The sequence below is a fragment of the Theropithecus gelada genome, chromosome 19 (genome assembly GCF_003255815.1).
Source record: "Theropithecus gelada isolate Dixy chromosome 19, Tgel_1.0, whole genome shotgun sequence".
In the NCBI taxonomy this organism is placed as follows: Eukaryota; Metazoa; Chordata; class Mammalia; order Primates; family Cercopithecidae; genus Theropithecus; species Theropithecus gelada.
In genome coordinates, this window is record NC_037687.1 from 30575417 (window position 1) to 30592065 (window position 16649).

At 50.0% G+C, this 16649-nt stretch overlaps 1 protein-coding gene across 1 annotated transcript in view; it reads right to left on the bottom strand.

Annotated features, from left to right (window-relative positions):
• Positions 1-7522: 7522 nt before the first annotated feature.
• Positions 7523-16649, bottom strand: part of LOC112613224 (cationic amino acid transporter 3-like) — a 13332-nt gene continuing 4205 nt past the window's right edge. The window contains 8 exon segments of the mRNA XM_025368550.1: positions 7523-8312; positions 9130-9238; positions 10195-10361; positions 11347-11543; positions 12353-12455; positions 14645-14784; positions 14949-15171; positions 15326-15438. Of these exon segments, the coding sequence (XP_025224335.1) occupies positions 8203-8312; positions 9130-9238; positions 10195-10361; positions 11347-11543; positions 12353-12455; positions 14645-14784; positions 14949-15171; positions 15326-15438 (1162 nt within the window). The 3' untranslated portion in view covers positions 7523-8202.

A 16649-nucleotide genomic window follows, 5' to 3' on the forward strand; every position in this document is an offset into this window, starting at 1 on the left:
CGCGCCCGGCCTCAGCAGTGTTTTGTAGTTCTCCTTGTAGAGACCTTCCAGTTCCTTGGTTAGATATGTTCCTGGGGGGCGGGGGGTGTGTGTGTGTGTGTCTATTGTAAATGCGATTGCGTTCTCGATTTCACTCTCAGCTTGAACATTATTGGTGTATAGAAATGCTACTGATTTTCGTACACTGATTTCATATCCTGAAATTTTACTGAAGTTGTTGATCAGTTCTAGGAGCCATTTGGCCGAGTAGAGTTTTCTCGGCATAGAATTATATCATCCGTGAAGAGAGATGACTTGACTTCTTCATTCCATTCCCTTTGGGGATGTCTTTTCTTTCTCTCTCTTGCCTGACTGCTCTGACTAGGACTTCCGGTACTATGGTGAACAAAAGCGGTGGGAGTGGCAGCTTTTGTCTTTTTCCTGTTCTTTTTTTTTTTTTTTTTTTTTTAATTTATTTATTATTATTATACTGTAAGTTGTAGGGTACATGTGCATAACGTGCAGGTTTGTTACATATGTATACTTGTGCCTTGTTGGTGCTTTTTCCTGTTCTTAAGGGAAATGCTTCCAGCTTTTGCCCATTCAGTACAATGTTGGCTGTATGTTCGCCATAGACAGCTCTTATTATTTTGAGGTATGTTCCTTCAATGCCAAGTTTGTTGAGGGTTTTTATCATAAAGGGATGTTGGATTTTTTTTTTTTAAGATGTAGTCTTGCTCTGTTGCCCAGACTATGGCATAATCTCAGCTCATTGCAACTTTCACCTCCCAGATTCAAGCAATTCTCCTGCCTCAGCCTCCCAAGTAGCTGGGATTACAGGCACACGCCACCATGCCCGGCTTATTTTTGTATTTTTAGTAGAGACAGGGTTTCACCATGTTGGCCAGGCTGGTCTCAAACTCCTGACCTCAGGTGATCCACTCACCTCAGCCTCCCAAAGTGCTGGGATTATGGGAGTGAGCCACCGCACCCAGCCAGGTGCCAGAATTCTTAACACTGGTTCCTTCTCATCTGGAAACGCTGGCACTTCTGATTTTTGTAATTATTTTCATGCAGATAGAACCTTTTTCTTTTTGTTTCCCTATATTATTATTGTCCCCCTCCCCTTTCCCCTACTCCCTAGGGAGTGTGATTGCAGAGAACTTTGGGTAGGGGTTTTGGCCTTGTTTCTATAGCCCTATGCACTTTTTTTGGCAGGTTCTATTTATTTATTTAGAGATGGAGTCTTGCTCCCGCCGCACAGGCTGGAGTGCAATGGTGCCATCTCAGCTCACTGCAACCTCCACATCCCGGGTTCAAGCGTTTCTCCTGCCTCAGCCTCCTGAATGACTGGGATTATAGACGCATGCCACCACACCTGGCTAATTTTTGTATTTTTAGTAGAGGCAGGGTTTCACCATGTTGGCCAGGCTGGTCTCAAACTCCTGATCTCAGGCAATCCACCCGCCTTGGCCTCCCAAAAGTGCTGGGATTACAGGCGTGAGCCACCGGGCCCAGCCTTTGGCAGGTTTATATTGGGCTGTGCAGTTCAACCTACAGGCCAGGAGATGGCACTTCAGGTTGAATGTTGCCTGCGACAGAAGCAAGTGGGCTTGTACCTGATCTTGGTTTTCTGAGAAGTACTGTCTGTTGTTTCAGGTGCTGGGCTGGAGCATGGAGTGCCTGGTGCCATGAGCTTCCTGTTCCCTGGGGTGAGGGACACAGCTGGGCAGAGCTGGAGCCCATAGCTTGCAGAGGAATACCCCAATGATGAGGGCAGGCACCAGGCCTATGAGGGTGGCTAAGAGGAGCTCCAGGTGAAATGTGCTGAGGCCTATGTGTAGGGCGGGGGGGTGGGGGGTGAGGACATTGCACCAGCTCCTCATCTAGACTGGCAGGAACATGAATCGTGTCCCGTCACACCCCTATCATGGGGTTCATGGCTCCTAGTTCAGATGCACACTGTACTCCTTTCTCCTTTCTTTCTTCTTCTTCTTTTTTTTTTTTTTTTCGGTGAGACAGTCTTGTTCTGTCGCCCAGGCTGGAGTGCGGTGGCATGATCTCAGCTCGCTGCAACCTCCGCCTTCTGGGTTCAAGCGATTCTCGTGCCTCGGCCTCCCAAGTAGCTGGGATTACAGGTGCCAGCCACCACGCCTGGCTAACTTTTGTATTTTTAGTAGAGACAGGGTTTCAGCCAAGCTGGACTCCTGACCTCAGGTGATCCACTTGCCTCAGCCTCCCAAAGTCTTGCAATTACAGGCATGAGCCACTGAGCCCAGCCACTGTACTTTTTTTTTTTTTTTTTTTTTTGACATGGAGTCTTGCTCTGTCACCCAGACTTGAGTGCAGTGGCACAATATCAGCTCACTGCAACCTCTGCCTCTGGGGTTCAAGCAATTCTCCTGCCTCAGCCTCCCGAGCAGCTGGGATTACAGGCATGTACCACCACACCTGGCTAATTTTTGTATTTTTAGTAGAGACGGGGTTTCACCATATTGGCCAGGCTGGTCTCGAACTTCTGACCTCAAGTGATCCACCCGCCTTGGCCTCCCAAAGTGCTGGGATTACAGGCATGAGCCACATCACCCAGCCAGCACACTGCACTCTTTCCCAGGACCACAGTGTGGTGGAGAGCCTCGGGAAATGCCTGCTTCACGGCTCTCTGTGGAGTGGTTTTGGAGCTGCACATGGTCACTCAGCCTGGTCCAGGGAGATTGAGGGCTCACCTGGCCTCTCATGCACTGGCACTGCAGCTTCATGTAAAAGGGGCACCACCTCTGGAGCTGTGCAGGTGTGTGTTGTGGTGGTGGCCAGCTGGCTGGGCCTGACCTCAGGCCCTGAGGGAAGTGGTCAGGCACCAGCAGTGTTGGAATGGGGTGGGCAGTTCCCCAGTTCCCTGAGCGCCATGGCCCACTGGAATGCATGTATGAGTCCCAGGGGCTGGAATGGAGGTGGGGCTGGCGCAGCATTCAGGTGCTGACTCTGATGGAGAGGGGCGGGCTGGTCCCCGGCTCACTGGCCAACTCTCCAGCGGGTGCAGGCAGGGCACTCTGGCAGTAGGAGCCTGGGGGATGATCCCAGGCCTGTTGGATAGGGTTGGCAGACGGGCACTCTCTGGGTCACAGCCGAAATGCCTGGGGGGTGTGGGGGTGAGCACTGGAAGCCAGTAGGTAGTGAGCCCCTCTGGGCAGGGAGCCTGCGGTAGACAGTCGGGAGCCACAGGAAAGTTGGGGCCCCAGCCTGAGGGCAGCAGGGGCAGGACCCCAGTGGCAGCCACCACGGACGGCCTGTCAGTTACCTCTGGGAGTTCCCTGCCAGCGGAATGTGGAGAGGCCACCGACCAGGGTGCTGAGGCTGGGACGGGGCAGCTGTGCTGGGGGCCCAAGCCGGTCAGCCTGGCCTGGCAAGGAGCAGCGGAGGCAGGGCCTACAGCCCATCCATCCCGTCCTCAGCATGATCCTAGCATAATTTCACCACGGGTTCTTTCCGCCCTCTGCATAAAGACAGACCAGGGCATGGCAGGAGAGAAAGAGTTCGATAGACACGAGGCCGGTCATGCCACGTGGGAGATGGAGTTCATACTCAAACCATCCAAGGCTCATAGGTTAGGTTTTCAAAGGCAGTTTGGAAGAAGTAAAATCAAAGGCAACTTGGAAGGGGTGGGGGTCCGCAGGTTACAGATACTTGCTACTGATTAGTTGAGGCAGAGATGAAATCCTAGGCCTCCTGGGGGCCGATTCACTCCTAAGTGGGGTCACAGGAGCGGGGCTGTTGGTCCAGGTGCAGCCAAGGGTGTCAGACATGAAAAAAAAAAAAAAAACCTGGAAAGGTATCTCAAAAGACCAACTGGGGAAGCTGTTTATCTTCCAACCTCTGGAATGTCAGCGCCTTAGCAGGATTCCGGTTCTTCCCCCTGCCTCAGCCTGATGGGCTCCTATTAGCTTTACAAAAGCAGTCGAGTTCAGAGTAAAGCCTATGGTCATTTAAACTGTAGCCTAAATGTCTTCAAAAATTAGCTTGGCCCAACAGCCCAGGATTAATGGAGGGTGAGTTAGCTTAGCTTACTGTTCGCGTTTTCCCACTGACAGACAGAACTTTCGCGCAGGCGGCTTCACTAGCAGGGGGACAAAGGGCCTCCCTCGCCTTCCTTGTTGCTGGGGCTGTGGCAGCTGACACCAGGGTGCTCACGGGGCGTCCAGGGGTCCAAGGCCTGTGGGGTTCCACACGGGCTTGAATGCTGCTCTGCAGACACTCCAGGCTGCCCCCAGCTTGCTCTGGAAGCTCAGGGGGTCCGGGGTGCTCTTCTCTGCCCAGGATTGCAAAAGACTGTGTCAGAAGTGTGGGTCCCTGGCCGGGCACGGTGGCTCACGTCTGTAATCCCAGCACTTTAGGAGGCCACGGCGGGTGGATCACCTGAGGTCAGGGGTTCAAGACCAACATGGAGAAACTCCCTCTACTAAAAATACAAAAAAAAAATTAGCCGGGCATGGTGGCGAGCGCCTGTAATCTCCGCTACCTGGGAGACTGAGGCAGGAGAATCGCTTGAACCCGGGTAGCAGAGGCTGCTGTGAGCCGAGATCACACCAAAGGAAAAAAAAAAAAAGAAATGTGGGAACCCCAGGGGCTCTCACTCTCACCCTTTCTCTGCATCAGGGAGCTTCCCCCCGCTCTGCTCCAATCCCAGGAGGGCAGCTGCCCAGCCTCGCCTGTTCTCCAAGTCCCACCACAGCCCTGGTGAATCCCAGTGTGGTGTCCTGGTCTATGCCCTTGAAGACCGGGCAGTTACCCTGTTTCCTCTCCATGAGAGCAGCATACACTAGCTGTGTCCATCAGCCATCATGAACTGCAACCCACAGTCACATCTGTTAATAGTAAAATATTTTCATACTTTATTTTATTTATTTGTATATTTTATATTGATCATGTTAATATTTTATTTTTATATTGATTATATATTAATGCTTTCTGTTGATTAATGTTAACATTTTGGGTATTAGAATTTAGGTATTTTGGGTTAGAATTTCAAGTTATTTTTGCTTTTTTTTTTTCGAGACTCTGTCTCACTCTGTCACCCAGGCTGGAGTGCAGTGGCGTGATCCCGGCTCACTGCAAGCTCCGCCTCCCGGGTTCACGCCATTCTCCCGCCTCAGCCTCTGGAGTAGCTGGGGCTACAGGCGCCTGCCACCACACCTGGCTAATTTTGTTTTTGTATTTTAGTTTCACCGCACCCGGCCTATCTTTGCTTTTTTAATGTGGCTACTAGAAATATTGAAATTACATACTTGGCCAGGCGCGGTGGCTCAGGCCTCTAATCCCAGCACTTTGGGAAGCTGAGGAGGGTGGGTTGCCAGAGGTCAGGAGTTTGAGACCAGCCTGGCCAACATGTTGAAACTAAAAAATACAAAAATTGCCGGGCGTGGTGGTGCATGCCTGTAATTCCAGCTATTCGGGAGGCTGAGTCAAAAGACTCCTTTGAGCCCATGAGGCAGAGGTTGCAATGAGCCAAGATTGCGCCACTGCATTCCAGCCTGAGCAAGGCTTGCTCTGGGCAAGAGCAAGACTGTCTCAAAAAAAAAAAAGAAAAAAAAGAAATTACATACTTGATTCTCATCATATTTGTTTGAACAGCACCAGTTCTAGATAAAAATGTGGCAGTATTTTTCAAAATCTTTTATTTTGAGACAGTCTCACTCTGTCGCCCAAGCTGTAGTACAGTGGTACAATCTTGGCTCAGTGCAACCTCTACCTCCTGGGTTTAAGCGATAATCCTGTCTCAGCCTCCTGAGTAGCTGGGATTACAGGCATGCACCACCATGCCCAACTAATTTATGTGATTTTAGTAGAGATGAATTTTCGCCATATTGGCCAGGCTGGTCTGGGACTCCAGACTTCAGGTGATCTGCCTGCCTCGGCCTCCAGTGCTGGAATTACAGACGTAAGCCACCATGCCAGGCCAAAAATCTCCTCCTGTCTATTCCTTTGAGTCAACATTTCCACTTATTACACTTTTTTTTTTTTTTGAGATGGATTCTAGCTCTGTCACCCAGGCTGGAGTGCAGTGGTGCAATCTCAGCTCGCTGCAGCTCAACCTTCACCTCCTGGGTTCAAGCAATTCTCTGCCTCAGCCTCCCGAGTAGCTGGGATTACAGGCGCTTGCCATCCTGCCAGACTAATTTTTGTATTTTTAGTACAGAAGGGGTTTCACCATCTTAGCCAGGCTGGTCTTGCCCTCCTGACCTCCTGATCCACCCACCTTGGTCTCCCAAAGTGCTGGGATTACAGGCGTGAGCCACTGCGCCCAGCCACACCATTTTTATAGCATTAATTTAACTTTCTTCTATGACACAGATACATGGACATTGTCATTTACTCAAGGAACTTCCTGTTATATCCTCAGGATCTCCTTTGTAAAAATTACATTGATCACTGACTTTCTGTGCAGTATGTGGCAAAACCCATGAGGATATTGGAGGAACAATCTACCTTCTCTCTTTTGCCAGACTGGACTCACAGTTATTCAGCTATAATGTAGCGAATGAACTAGACAACTGAAACTTTAAATAAGGACACAAAATGAGAGAGTAAGTGTTTTGACAAAAGTCTCAGGTGAAATCAGGCCAGCTGCCTGCAGGCAGGGACCTTAATGGCAAGACACATCCTGAGTAAACAGGTGGAATGTCGTTGTGCTTCAAGCCATGCCGGGAAACAGAGGAGAAGCCGAGGACAGGAAAGACTGAGGGCATCTGTGGAATTTGCAATTTTACTCAGGATGTCAGGTTAAGTCTTGCTGAGAATGTGACTTTCAGTAAAGATCAGATACAAGTCTCTTAGAAGATGCCAGAGAAAATCTGTTTAAAGTAAACATGATGGCCGGGCACGCTGGCTCACGCCTGGAATCTCAGCACTTTGGGAGGCGGAGGCAGGAGGATGGCTTGAGCTCAGGAGTTTGAGACCAGCCTGGGCAACATGGTGAAACTCCATCTCTACTATAAATACAAAAATTACCCTGGTGCGGTGGTGCATGCCTGTATTCCCAGCTACTCGGGAGGCTGAGGCAGGAGGATCACTTGAGGCCAGGAGTTCCAGACCACACCCGGCTATTTTTTGTTGTTGTTGTTGTTGAGATGAGTTTCATTTTTGTTGCCCAAGCTGGAGTGCAATGGCACGATCTCAGCTCACTGCAACCTTCGCTTCTGGGTTCAAGCAATTCTCCTGCCTCAGCCTCCCAAGTAGCTGGGATTACAGGCACCTGCCACTGCACCCCAGCTAATTGTCTGTATCTTTAGTAGAGACGGGGTTTCCCCACGTTGGCCAGGCCTGACCTCAGATGGTCCACCCACCCTGGCCTCCTAAAGTGCTGGGATTACAGGCATGAGCCACCACACTTGGCCATTTTCGATGTTTTCACCACAGAAAAAATGGTCTGTAAGGTAATGAATATGTTAATCAACCTGATTTAGCAATTCCACAATGTACACACATTTCCAAGTATCATGTACAGCATAAACATAGACAATTTTAATACATACAATATATGCAATTGTACACCATAAACATACACAATTTTTATTTGTCAATTTTTTTAAAAATGTAAGTTTTTAAAGTTATTTTGGCTAGGCACAGTGGCTCAGGCCTGTAATCTCAGCACTTTGGGAGGCTGAGGCAGGTGGATCACTTGAGATCAGGAGTTCAAGAGCAGTTGGCCAACATGGTGAAACCCCGTGTCTACTAATAACAATTAGCCGGGCACAGTGGCACGTGCCTGTAATCCCAGCTACTCTGGAGGCTGATGCAGGAGAATCACTTGAACCCAGGAGGCGGAGATTGCAGTGGGCCAAGATCACACCACTGCACTCCAGCCTGGGCGACAGAGCGAGACTGTCTCAAAAAGAAAAAAAAAAAATAATAATAATAATAAAGTTACTTTGTTAAGCTGGGCATAATGAGGTGCCTGTAGTTCCAGCTACTCGGAAGACTGAGGCAGGAGGATCACTTGAGCCCAGGAGTTCAAGTTCCGCCTGGGCAACAGAGCAAGTCCTCATCTCTATAACAAACAAACAAACAAAAAACAAAATAAAGTTTTTAAAAAAGCATTTGCTCACTGGCAATGCACATGGGGCTTTAAATGCATCCCACCTTCACACTCTGCAGAGCTTCACTCTCCCTTCATACAGAGGACACCTCCAGTGGACTGGCCCATCCCTTTTCTGTGATTAAACTAGTTCAGCGAGGGACTAGGGATGTTTTTATGAGGAGTCTGGAGCTTGACGCAGGTGGCTGTTGATCGTTCTCCAAGCTGTGTCGGATCCCATATCCAAAATATACAGCAAATCCTAACAGGGAAATGAGACAATGAGAGGAAATGTAGTCACCCCTTCCCTTATAAATGCCCTATAGCGATTATACTGTGGTCTGTTTATTTGGAGGTTTTCTTGTTTCTTTTATTTAGAGATAGAGCTTCGCTCTGTTGCCCAGGCTGGAGTGCAGTGGCATGATCATGGCTCACTGCAGCCTCGATCTCCCGGGTTCAAGCAATCCTCCCACTTCAACCTTCAGAATAGATAGTGACTACAGGCGGGTGCCACTATGCCCAGCTAATTTTTTTTTTTTTTTTTTTGAGACAGAATCTTACTCTGTCACCCAGGCTGGAGTGCAGTGGCACAGTCTGGGCTCCTGTCACCTGGGCTGGAGTGCAATGGCATGATCTTGACTCACTGCAACCTCCGCCTCCCAGGTTCAAGTGATTCTCATGTCTCAGCCTCCTAAGTAGGTGGGATTACAGGAACCCGCCACCACACCCAGCTACTTTTTTGTATTTTTGGTAGAGAGCGGGTTTCACCATGTTGGCCAGACTGTTCTTGAACTCCTGATCTTAGGTGATCCACCTGCCTTGGCCCCCTGAAGTGCAGGGATTATAGGCGTGAGCCACTGTGTGCGGCCAGTTTTTAATTTTGGTAGAGATGGAGTCTCGCCATGTTGCCCAGGCTGGTCTGGAGCTCCTGGTCTCAAGCGATGCTCCTGCCTTCATCTCCTGAGTAGCTGGGACTACAGGCACAGCCCACACTGTCAGCCTGAGACAGCTGTAGGGAAAGGTCGCAGGAAGAGTGTTAGACACCCAAGAGGCCTCTTTTTTTCCAGGAAGCCACTCACCAATCAACATCCAGACTCCAAATTGGGCCCAGGTCTCAGTGGTCATCTGCATCATCAGATAAACATTCACAGAGATGCTGACCAACGGGAGGACAGGCAACAGGGGGATCTGCAGGCAAAGAGTTAACACTGAGCACACCACAAATGTCTGCAAGGGACCCTTAGCCCAAGGGGCAGGAAGACCACAGCTCTGTTCCAGTTGCATATTCAATGCCTGTTCTTTTTTTTGTTTGTTTGTGTGTTTTTTGTTTTTTTTTTTTGAGACAGAGTCTCGCTCTATCACCCAGGCTGGAGTGCAGTGGCATGATCTTGGCTGAATGCAATCTCCGCCTCCTGGGTTCAAGTGATTCTCCTGCTTCAGCCTCCTGAGTAGCTGGGATTACAGGCACGCACCACCATGCCTGGCTAATTTTTGTATTTTTTTTTTTTTTTTTGAGACAGAGTCTCGCTCTGTCACCCAGGCTGGAGTGAAGTGGCGCGATCTCGGCTCACTGCAAGCTCCGCCTCCTGGGTTGACGCCATTCCCCTGCCTCAGCCTCCCGAGTAGCTGGGACTACAGGCACCCGCCACCACGCCCGGCTAGTTTTTTTGTATTTTTAGTAGAGACGGGGTTTCATCATGTTGGCCAAATGGTCTCGATCTCCTGACCTCGTGATCCGCCCGTCTCAGCCTCCCAAAGTGCTGGGATTACAGGCGTGAGCCACTGCGCCCGGCCTAATTTTTGTATTTTTAGTAGAACCGGGATTTCACCATGTTGGTCAGGCTGTTCCCGAACTCCTGGCCTCAAGCGATCCACCCGCCTCGGCCTCCCTAAGTGCTGGGATTACAAGTGTGAGCCACCTCACCTGGCTCAATGCCTGTTCTGAGTGGGTATCCCATTGGGTGTTCTGGAAGAAACAGGTTTTGGGAAGTACCGATAGGTGGGGGCTGGAGGGGATGTCCATGAACACTCCATTGGTTTTAGCAACTGCCCTTTTTTCCCCTGGTCCTGTAGAGTAGTTAGAGCTTGAGGCCTGCAGAGTCCACCGACTCAGGAGGGTGGTGTGGGGACATAAGGTCACCTACCTTGAAGTAGAGAGGAGTGTTGCTCTGGGGCTGTCTCCAGATGGTGAAAGTGAATCCTGCAATGAGCACCAGCAGTAGCATAGCAGCTGTGACGTAGATCGGCTCTCCAGAGAACAGGCGTTTGGGCCAATGGGCCAGTACCAGGCAGAGCATGGTCAGCAGGACAACTGGAAAAGGGTCAAGGTTGGGGACAGCAGGTTCAACTCCAGAAGCTAAATAAGTGAAGATCTTGGGCCACGTCCTATCTCCCAAACCACACATATATATATATATGTGTGTGTGTGTGTGTGTGTGTGTGTGTGTCCCAGCCTCCCCAGTAAGGACTACAGGCACGTGCCAGCACAACCAAATAATGTTTATTTTTTTAGATGTATTTTCACTCTTGTTGCCCAGGATGGAGTGCAGTGGCACAATCTTGGCTCACTGCAACCTTTGCCTCCTGGGTTCAAGTGATTCTCCTGCCTCAGCCTCCCGAGTAGCTGGGATCACAGGTACCTGCCACCACACCCAGCTAATTTTTGTGTTTTTAGTAGAGATGGGGTTTCGCCATGTTGGCCAGGCTGGTCTCAAACTCCTGACCTTGTGATCCGCGCTCCCCTCGGCCTCCCCAAGTGCTGGGATTACAGGTGTGAGCCACTGCGCCCAACCTAATTTTTTGTATTTTTAGTAGAGACAGGGCTTCGCCATGTTGGCCAGGCTGGTCTCAACTCCTGACCTCAAGTGATCCACTCACCTCAGACTTCCAAAGCGAGCCACCACACCCAGCCGAAACTTTTTATTTCATATATGTATTTGTGTGTGCATATATGTGTGTGTGCATATATATATATATGTGTGTGTGTATATATAGATATGGTTTTTTGTTTTTTTGAGATGGGATCTCACCCCATTGCCCAGACTACAGTGCAGTGGTGTGATCTAGACTCACTGAAGCCTCGACTGCCCAGGCTCAAGCAGTCACTCCTCCACAGCCTCCCAAAGTGCTGGGATTTCATGTGTAAGCCACCGTGCCCGGCCAAAAGGGCCCCTACTAAGAAGGGCCACCATAAATTCAAGACTCCTCTCAACTACCAAAGCCATACACTCCCTACCCGGCCCGCTGCCCCTTCCTATCAGGTTCAAAACACCCCGCAGAGAAACGCCGCTGCTCACCAAGCAGAAAGGCACATCCATAGGTGGTGCGGCCAGATCTCGGGGTGGGGATGGCGCTGACAGGGCTCCAAAGACTCGTCGGAGTGCTGGACGCTTCAGGAACACGTTCTGGGGATTTCGCTTTGGGTACAGAATTCATCTCAACTACTTCCTCCTTCGGCTTCTCATTCTTGCTGAAATTCTGGTCTGGCTGGTACCTGAATCAGAGAGAGGAGGGCAAGACTAACCCATGTCCCTGTTCATCCAACATCAGAGAGCCTAATACACCCACAGTAGTTCCCACGTATCCGAGTTTCATCTACCCGTGTCCACTACAGCCCAAAAATAATACATGGAAAAGTCCAGCAGTAATTCGTAAGTTTTCTTTTCTTTTTTACTCACTCTGTCACCCAGGCTGGAGTGCAGTGGCACAATCTCAGCTCCCTGCAACCACCTCCGCCTCCCAGGTTCAAGCAATCTCCTGCCTCAGCCTCCTGAGTAGCTGGGATTACAGGAGACCACCACCACGCCCAGCTAATTTTTGTATTTTTAGTAGATACCAGGTTTCACCATGTTGGCCAAGCTGGTCTCAAACTCCTGACCTCAAGTGAGCCACCTGTCTCGGCCTCCCAAAGTTCAGGGATTACAGGCGAGAGCCATCGCGCCCCACCGTAATTCGTAAGTTTTCAATTGTGTGCAGCTTCAAGTAGCGGCATTCCACGCTCCCCACGCCCAGGATGTAAATCATCCTTTTGTCCAGTGTGTCCCTGCTGTGAACGCTACCGGCCGTGTTAAATCACTTTAGACATCTGAGTTATGGATAGGAAAATGATCATATATAGGGACTGGTACTATCCGCGGTTTCGGCCACGGGCTGAGGGTCTTGGAACGTGTCCTCCGTGGATAAGCAGGGGCTACTGTACTCCTCCCACTCCTGTATGTGTAGCAATGCACCGAGGGCCAGGAGGCAGGCAGAGAAGGGCTGGGAACCCCATCAATCTTCACGTATCTAGGACCCCAGTCTCACCTGAGGACAAGAACAGAAAAGGCCACCAAGGAGTAAGCAAGCATAGTCCCGATGGACGAGAGGTTCACAAGGTCACTGAGCTCAAACAGGAAAGCCATGATTGCTACAGTCAGGGCACAAAACCCGGTAAGTTCCAATGTTCTACAGCATTAGAGGGTGACTGTCGTTAACAACTTATAAGAGCTGGAAAAGCACTTTGGGAGGCTGAGGCAGGCAGATCACCTGAGGTCAGGAGTTCAAGACCATCCTGGCCAACATGGTGAAACCTCATCTCTAATACAAAAATTAGCCGGGCGTGGTAGCACGTGCCTGTAATCCCAGCTACTCCAGAGGCTCAGGCAGGAGAATTGCGTGGACCTGGGAGGCAGAGGTTGCAGTGAGCTGAGATCGTGCCACTGCACTACAGCCTGGGCTACAGAGCGAGATTCTGTCTCCAAAAAAAAAAAAAGAAAGAAAATGAGAGATGGAAAAATAGGTTTTCAGTGTTCCCAATGCAAGGAAATAATCAATGTTTGAAGTGATGGTTGTGGTATTACCTTGATTTGATTATTACATCTTGTATACATGTATGGAAATATCATACTGTACCCCATGAATATGTACAATTATTGTGTTAATTAATACTAGGAATGTGGCCAGGTGCGGGGGCTCATGCCTATAATCTCAGCACTTAGGGAGGCCCAGGCGGGGGGACTGCTTGAGCCCAGAGGTTCCACATCAGCCTGGGCAACATAGTGAGACCCCCGCCTCTACAAAATTTAAATATTAGCTGGGTGTGGTGCCACTGTACACTGGCATAGGTGAGAGTGAGAGCTTGTCTCAACAACAACAAAAGTCAGATTATGTACATTTTCCTTAAATTTTTTTTCTTTCTTTTTTTTTTTTTTTGAGACCGAGTCTCGCTCTGTTGCCCAGGCTAGAGTGCAGTGGCCGGATCTTGGCTCACTGCAAGCTCCGCCTCCCGGGTTCACACCATTCTCCTGCCTCAGCCTCCCGAGTAGCTGGGACTATAGGTGCCCGCCACCTCGCCCGGCTAGTTTTTTCTTTGTATTTTTTAGTAGAGACGGAGTTTCACCGTGTTAGTCAGGATGGTCTCGATCTCCTGACCTCATGATCCACCCGTCTTGGCCTCCCAAAGTGCTGGGATTACAGGCTTGAGCCACCGCGCCGGCCCTTTCTTTTCTTTAAAAACAGGAATCATCGTACCTCACTGCAGCCCTAACCTGCTGCACTCAAGCCATCCTCCCACCTCAACCTCCCGCGTAGCTGGGACTACAGGTGTACCACCACACCCAGCTAATTTTTTGTTTGTTTGTTTGAGATGGAGTCTCGCTCTGTTGCCCAGGCTGGAGTGCAGTGGCATGATCTCAGCTCACAGCAAGCTCCGCCTCCCACAGCCAGCTAATGGTTAAAAGTTTTTTTGCAGAGACAAAAAAATGATCTCAGGGTCTGGCTCTGTTGCCCAGGCTGGTCTCAAACTCCTGGGCTCAAGTGATTCTGCCTTGGCCTCCCAAAGTACGGGGGTTACAGGCATCAGCCACTGCACCCTGCCTTTATTTTATTTTTTATTTTATTTTATTTTATTTTATTTTATCTTATCTTATCTTATCTTATTTTGAGACAGGGTCTTGCTTTGTCACCTTATCTTATCTTATCTTATTTTATTTTGAGACAGGGTCTTGCTTTGTCACCCAGGCTGAAGTGCAGTGGCGTGACCTTGGCTCACTGCAGCCTCAACCTCCTGGGCTCAAGCGATCCTCCCACCTCAGCCTCCCAAAGTGCTGGGACTATAAGCATGAGCCACTGAGCCCAGTCCCATTTTCCTGTTAAACTTTTTATTAAATAAACTTTTGTAATAGAGAAATTTTTTTTTTTTTTTTTTTTTTTTGAGACGGAGTCTTGCTGTGCTCCCAGGCTGGAGTGCAGTGGCGTGATCTCGGCTCACTGCAAGCTCTGCCTCCCGGGTTCACGCCATTCTCCCGCCTCAGCCTCCCAAGTAGCTGAGACTACAGGCGCCCACCACCACGCCCGGCTAGTTTTTTGTATTTTTAGTAGAGACGGGGTTTCACCATGTTAGCCAGGATAGTCTCGATCTCCTGACCTCGTGATCCACCCGCCTCGGCCTCCCAAAGTGCTGGGATTACAGGCTTGAGCCACCGCGCCCGGCCAGAGAAAAATTTTTTTTTAAATTAATGAATAATAATAAAAGTGAAAATGGATGGGCTGTAGGAGAGGATGAGGAACTAACGCATAGAAAACGGATGAAAGAAAGCCTGAATTCTGGGCCTTTACCTGCAACGGTCCCAGAAACGACAGTGGCCACCACAGGGGTGCTGGTGCGGGTGTGGATCTGGGCGAGTCCACGGAAAAGGAGCCCGTCCTCGGCCATCGAGTAGAGCACGTGAGGCATGGGGAACATGACACCCAGGAGGCTGCATGCAGGAGAAAACGGGAACACGCATGGGGACTCAGGAAGCAAGAGGGACTGGGGCTTCTGCTCCATCACCTCTGTGGGTGAAGCGTCTCCTCCCTTTACGCAAGGCCCAGGACACCCGAGAACCAGACAGCAGACAGGGAGAGAGCGTCCAGCACTGACCTGGAGGACAGGGCACAGAGGGTGCCGATGGCCACAGCATATCTGATGGGGGCCCATCCAATGTGGACAAAAGCCTCCGGCAAGGCGTTCTCGGGACATATCAGGTAGTAGGGCACCATGAGGGTGAGCGCCGCTGAGACATCAAAATAGGCCAAGAAGCAGATGAAGATCGAGGTCACGATGCCCAAGGGGATGGAGCGGTGAGGGTAGAGGGCTTCTTCTCCTGCAGGACAGGGCCAGAAAAACGCACAGAAGCGAGGGTGCAAAACCCTCTTCCCTGTTCCCCATCCGAGAGCAGGGTAGCCTTTAATGAAACCCGTGCCCAGCAGCAGCCCAAACTGTGCCCAACCCCCGATGAGACAGAACGACCGTGTTACCTGTGGTGGCGATGCCATCAAAACCCACAAACGCAAAGAAACACGTGGCTGCTCCATGGAGAATCCCGCCAAAGCCAAAAGGCACAAACCCGCCAGAGCCCAGTGAGCCCAAGCTGCGGGGAGAGAAGGAACAAGAAACATTGGTAAGGTGTGCAGCTGTCTTTCTGGGACGACTCAGTTAACTCCAACTGCTCAGTTAATTCCACAAGCCCTGGACCTCCACTGCCTTCCCCACGCCCCGTCATCCGGCTCCGTCAGCCCAGATTCCCCCTGTTCCCACAATAGTCCAGGTTCTGCACCCCAGCCCCCACTCCTGTGTCCAAGGGGGCACCTCTGGCCAGTTGCAATGGCTCACGCCTATAATCCCAGCACTTTGGGAGGCTGAGTCAGATGGATCTTGAGCCCAGAGGCTGAGACCAGCCTGGGCAACATGGCAAAACCCCATCTCTACAAAAAATTAAAAACTTAGCTAGGTGCGGTGGTGCACACCTATAGTCCTAGGTACTCTAGATGATCGCTTGAGCCTGGGAGGCAGAGGCTGCAGTGAGCCATGATCATGCTAAAGCACTCCAGCCTGAGGGACAGAGCAAGACCCTGTTTCAAAAAATAAAAATAAATTTTAGGCTAGGAGCAGTGAGTGGTTCACACCTGTAATCCCAGCACTTTGAGAGGCTAAGGTGGGCAGATCACCTGAGGTCAGGAGTTTGAGACCAGCCTGGCCAACATGGCGAAACCCCATCTCTACTAAAAACAAACAAAAAAAAACCAAACAAATTGGCCAGGTGTGGTGGCAGGCACCTGTAATCCCAGATACTCAGGAGGCTGAAGCAGGAGAATCGCTTGAACCCGGGAGGCAGAGGTTGCAGTGAGCCGAGATTGTGCCACTGAACTTTAGCCTGGGCAACAGAGCGAGACTCTGTCTCAAAAAATAAAAATAAAAATAAATTTTAAAATAAAAAAACAGGCCAGGCACAGTGGCTCACACCTGAAATCCTAGCACTTTGGGAGGCAGAGGTGGGCAGATCACTTGAGGTCAGGAGTTCGAGACCAGCCTGGCCAACATGGTAAAACCCCATCTCTTATTAAAAATACAAAAATTAGCTGAGCGTAGTGGCAAGCGCCTGTAATCCTAGCTACTCGGAGGCTGAGGCAGGAGAATTGCTTGAACCCAGGAGGCAGAGGTTGCAGTGAGCCAAGATCGTGCCACTGCACTCCAGCCTGTGTGATAAGAGCGAGACTCCATTTTAAAAAAATAAATAAAATAAAATAATAAAATTAAAAAAAAATTTTTTTTTTTTTTTTTTTTTTTTTTTCAAAAAACCCA